Source organism: Microtus ochrogaster, chromosome 2 (assembly GCF_000317375.1).
Source record: "Microtus ochrogaster isolate Prairie Vole_2 chromosome 2, MicOch1.0, whole genome shotgun sequence".
In the NCBI taxonomy this organism is placed as follows: Eukaryota; Metazoa; Chordata; class Mammalia; order Rodentia; family Cricetidae; genus Microtus; species Microtus ochrogaster.
This window is the reverse complement of record NC_022010.1, coordinates 32,285,901-32,291,260: the sequence shown is the minus strand read 5'-3', so window position 1 is coordinate 32,291,260 and position 5,360 is coordinate 32,285,901. Positions and strand designations below refer to the sequence as shown.

General features: G+C 49.8%; 1 protein-coding gene across 3 annotated transcripts in view; it reads left to right on the top strand.

Annotated features, from left to right (window-relative positions):
- Positions 1 to 5,360, top strand: part of Dgkg (diacylglycerol kinase gamma) — a 211,389-nt gene that overhangs the window by 58,011 nt on the left and 148,018 nt on the right. For all 3 annotated transcript variants that reach the window (XM_013351586.2, XM_005344741.2, XM_026785221.1), the window contains one exon: positions 160 to 236. In XM_013351586.2, coding sequence (XP_013207040.1) covers positions 160 to 236 — 77 coding nt within the window. The remainder of the gene's footprint in view (positions 1 to 159; positions 237 to 5,360) is intronic.

Here is a 5,360-nt window from a genome sequence, read left to right as displayed (position 1 = left end):
AAAGGAGAGAGAAGGCTGGGAAATGTGGAAGGTTGTGAGGGGAGACAGGACGCGTCTCCACATGGCCCTAAAAGGCTGCTCCATCTTAGGTAGAATTTGTCTAGCCTGGGCTTCATTAGCCACCTACCCGTGTTTTACATTTGAACTGTGTCTCTCCAGATTCCTCCAAGAAAATAAAAGATGTGCTGACTGAATTTAATGAAGGTGGAAGCCTCAAGCAATGCGACACACACAAGGTAAGACTATTTCCATTTCAAGTCTCTTTTTTAAAAAAGATTCTGTGTCCTAGCCGTTCCCCACTGGCATCTCAACTTGCCTTGAAGACCTTGCTCTGAGACCTGTGTCGCCCCAGGTCTCAAGCGAGCCATCCATGCCATCTGTGTGTCGTCGTCCCCCCCCCCCATGTTCTTTCACACGCCTATGCTGTCCTACAAGACTCCATCACACCCCTTTTGCCCTCACTCCTCCCCAGCTCCTCATTCTCAGTGAACACTGAGAAGACAGAAGCAAAGCTCCAAGGCAGGGTCCCTCGCCCCTGTGCCCCTTCCCCGGCCATTGTGGGTGAGCCCCGCTGTGCTCCGAGTCTGCCTCTCTTCCTCCTGTGTGTGGATTACTGGTAGGCTCTGCTGAATCAAGACCCCTCCCCAGCCTCCCCCCATTCTCCCTCTTCCTGTCTTCCACATCAGTCTGCCTATACACATTAGATTTTCCCCAGCAACACAATGGTGCTGGTTCTCTGCTATTAAACTTTGTCTATATACAACACCTCCATGTTCTCTTCTGCTTTTTCCAGAACCCTTCAAGCAGTGTGTAACTCCCGTTCCTTCACTGATACCACTAGTGAAGACACCATGTGCCTGAACCCCATAGTGATGTTATTCAATGGTGCTGGAGGCAACTTGTCAAATCTCCTTCATCTTCCTCATTTGGCTTCAGGACACCGCACCCGGAGATTTTTTTTTTCTTTCCCCTGAACTTGACATTTTTACCCTTGAAGATTAGACATCTCAAACTTCTGAGCTAAAATGATGTCCCTCATCTTCCCCCGTAAAACATGTTTCTCCATCAGTCCATCCATGACAACTTGATGAGCGACAGGTTAAGAACTTGGGTGATTAACCTAAGAGTAGGTAATTGTCGCTGACTTATCTCTTGTTCTCGCTGCCCCACGCAGTTCAGCAGGAAACCCCACCACTTCTACCGTTCAGAGAGATCCTCATGGTGCTTCCCACCTGGCTCCATGACCTGACTCATCACCCCTGCACCCTGCTCAGACCACCGTAGTGTCCTCACTGGACTCTCTGCCCATTCTCTTGTCCTTTGAAGCTCACTCTTCACACGGATCCTGGGCAGTTTGTTAGAACATATGCTTACGCTGTCACTCTCCCATGCCCCCACCCCATCTCTACTCAGGACAATCTAACTTGCTCTGTTCTCTAGCTTTAGTTTTGCCGACTTCCCCTTCTCCGGTCCTTCCCGTCATAGTAGCCTCCTGGATGCTCTGAGACAAGCTGGTGCCCCGAGACCTCTCCTGGTACCACTCTGCTTTTCCCGGGACATCCTCCAGCACATCCACGTCCTTTGTTCCCTCACTGTGGTGGTCTGAAGGAAAATGCCCCCCAAAGGAAGTGGTATTATTAGGAGGTGTGGCCTTGTTGAAGTCGGCAGAGCCTTGTTGGAGGAGGTGTGTCACTGGGGGGGTGGGGGAGCTTTGAGTCTCCTTTGCTTAAGCTTCACTCAGGGAGACCCTCAGACCATTTCCTGTTGCCTGTATGCAAGATGTAGGACTCTCAGCTCCTTCTCCAGCACAGTGTCTGCCTGCGTGTCACCATGCCCCACCATGATGACAATGAACCGAGCCTCTGCACTTTATGCCAGCCACCACAATGAACTGTTTCTCTTTGGAAGAGTTGTCATGATCATGGCCTCCCTTCACAGCAATAGAAACCTGCCTGTGACATTCACCTCCTTCAGGTCGATGCTCAAACCGCCACCCCAGTGATTGTCACCTTCTTCCTTCACACTTCCCCTTCTAGGGCCCGGCTCTATTTTTCTCAGCACTTCCCACCATCTATCTGGCCAACTAATTTACTTCATTAATTCTCTGCCTCTCTCACTAGAATAGATTTGCTCAGTGCTGTGTCTCCAGTGCCCAGGAGAGTATTTGGCTCATTGCAAGCAAATGCTCTTTGCATGGGTAAATGAATGCAAGGCCTCTCTGCCTGTTTTCGAGTTCACAGCACGTAATGTTTCTTGGGTATGCAGGTAGTGTTCTGGGCTCTGCAGAGTAGGCAAGGATCATGGAGCATAATGTCTGCCTTCAGGAATCGAGGGTCGAGCATGAGTCTCAGACCTTGAGTCACGTGGTTTTGGGCTAGCCTTTAACCTCCGCCATCCCTGCACAGTATGAGCTTGTACAATATTTCCTTGAGGCTTAGTCCCCTCATCTGTGGACGGAAGCTAGTGAGACTATTAAAAGTTTGAAGTGAATGAATTAAAAGAAAAATGCAAAATATTGAATACGTTATAGGACATGTGATTATTTCCTTTCTATGCCCCTTCCCACAATGCCATATCCCTTGCTCCCTTTTCCCTGCTCCTGGGTCATATTACAAAGACTTACTAGAGAAAAGTAACAGCCCAGCAAAGCTAAGTTAGGAAGAGGCTACCATTCACTCGCCAAAGCCTTCTCCACTGGCTCCCAGGAAGAATCAACAGAGACTGTGTTCTCTAGGTCCACCTGAGAAGGGCTGGGGATAAAACACCAATCATTGGGAGGAAGAACGGGAGAGGGGTTGGCAGAAGGGAAGGGAGCACCCCACTTCAAAGGGCATTCCTGAGGAGAAGCCATGCAGAGCAGCAAAGAACACACTGCCCCACACCTCCCACCTCCAACTCCAAAAACAGGGAATGAAGGGCTGGCGGGGACTGGTAATCAGCTTGTCTGCCTGGGGGCTGATGTGTGGGAGGGGAACAGTTTGGTCAGGGCCACCACTGCTGTGAAGGCCTAGAGGAGCTTTCAGAAGCAGGGAGCCTGTCTATCCTAAGTGTGCAACCGCCCTCACACCCCTCAGGGTTGATCCCCCTCTCTTTGTATGCCTGGCCCTGCTTCATCCTGGGGGAGCTCTGCCTCTCTCTCACACAGCTCGCCTCACTTCTGGTAGGTGTAATGTCATGGCACGGACTTGGGGAAACAAGAAGGGTTTTGTTTCTCTTGAGCTTGACGGCTTCCTGTCACCAAAATGTCTTAGCGAGGAGTTAGCTGCCAGCAGGGGCAGGTTCCTAGAGAACCTAGAAGCAAGAGTAGGAAGGGGAATTTGCAGAGGGTCAGCTCTGGCCGTGATGGATACGATGGACCAAACATGCCCTTGCTTTTATCTCTAAGTGATCCTCTGGAGAGAAGAACGGCGGTGACAGCTAGGGAGTGAGGAAAGCCCAGCAGAACAGAAAAGGTGGTGGGTGGCTGGGTGGCACTGAGATACACTGAGCACAAGTTCTAGCTTAGCAGTATGCATGGTGGCCAGGAGCAGGCTTTTAAGACGTGAGCCCTACTTTCCACCGTTGCCTCCTGCCTGGGGCACAGCAGTTTCTCCAGCTTCTCTTCACCCTTCTAGACCTGGAGCAGAATTAGCAAGCCCTCCTGAAACAGGTTCCAGCAATAGCGATTACCTGGCAGGTTGCTTCATGGGTTTGCAGCTCCAGAGAGAACATGGATGATGAAGGTGCCTGAGGAAGGTGATGGTTTCTTCCCAGTGTGCCTCCTACTGGCTGGCATCTAGTTGGGTATAATCCTCCAATACTCCTTACCTAGTCATGCACTAAACATCTGGTAAGCCGTCACTGTTCTCGGCCAGGGCTTGTACAGAACTGTCTAACTTATATATCCCTTTCAGAGGAGCACACGATCAGTCTCTCTTGACCCCTGAACTTGTGGTGCTCGGAGGGAGTGACTGGGAGCACTGTACCAGCCCAGGGACCTGTGACAGAAACAGTCACAGATGAGTATGCCATCTCTGGTTTGTCCCACCCCTAGTGGGCAGGGACAAGTCATGGAATGTCCTGAGCACCGGTCGCATAAGCAGGCCCAGGTCCTCTGAGGATATTCTGATTTGAGTGTTCCGTGTTGATTCTAAGCCATTCCATCTTCCAGAGCATGCGGGAGGGAGATCATGGATGGGTAGGCATGAATTCGGTCATCATTTCTTCCTAAGGTCTCACATTCTGTCCTCATCCTGTGGCGCTCAGCACTGCTGACTACATATTACAGTCATTCCAGCACCTGTGCCTGTAAAGACTGAACACTGAGCCTCTGCCTGACTGAGAGTGGATGATCCATTGGTGACCAGCACGGCAGCAGGCCATCCCTTTGATGGACCGGTGGGGAAGTCAGCATCTATTCGAATATCTATCAGGAATGGTTCAGGAGATGGAAGTGAAATGAGCGATTCTCATTCTCACCCAGAAGCTCTGAAGGGAGTCCGAGAATGTGTAGCAATTTACTGTATTTATCCAGAACGGCATCCACGGGTTTCACAAGGCAGGAACCAAGTCAAATTAAAGAGATCCAGGAGCAGGAAATTCCAAGGGGTTTCAGGCAGAAAAGCAGAGCTAGGATTTTAACAGTTGAAGAAAGCAGTGGCCTGTGGAGCTTGCTCAGGAAAGAAAAGGGGGGCTGTGGGGACAGGATGCATAGTTGCGCCTTAACAGATAACAAGAAAAAATGGCAGATGGACTGAGGGTTTGAAGTGGCTCCACATCTAGGCTGGAGTGGATTACAGAGAAGATTCTGAGTCCCAAAGGTCCCAGAAAGCACATAAGGCTGACTAACTGGACTGTAGCAACATTGTTTCTATATTAATTATATATATTTAAGCTTCTATCTATATTCCCTGGGGTTCACTAGAGTTTCTTTTCTGTATGTGTGTTATCTCGTATAATACAGGAGATCAGTCACGCACAAACGGCTCTCAACTCTCCCATGGGCAATTAGACACCAAGGAAAATTTTTAAGTAGGAAATCAGTCTTCTCAGGGTTGTGCTTCAGGAAAATCAGCCTGACGGGGCTGGGTACAACAGATGGGAGGAGTGACGGAAGGAAGCGGGAGCAAGGATGCCTTCAAGAGGCGTTGTATGGGCTGGAGGGATGGCTCAGCAGTTTAGAGACTTGTTGCTGTTACAGAAGACCCAGGTTTTAATCCCAGTTTCCGCATGGCGATTCATAACCGTCTGTAGCTCATAGCTCTAGTTCCAGGAGTTCCAATGCCTTCTTATAACCTCCCTAAGTACCAGGCATGCAGGCAATGCACATGTGTACACGCAGACAAAACGCTTATGCACAGAAAATAAAATATTTTTTTTTT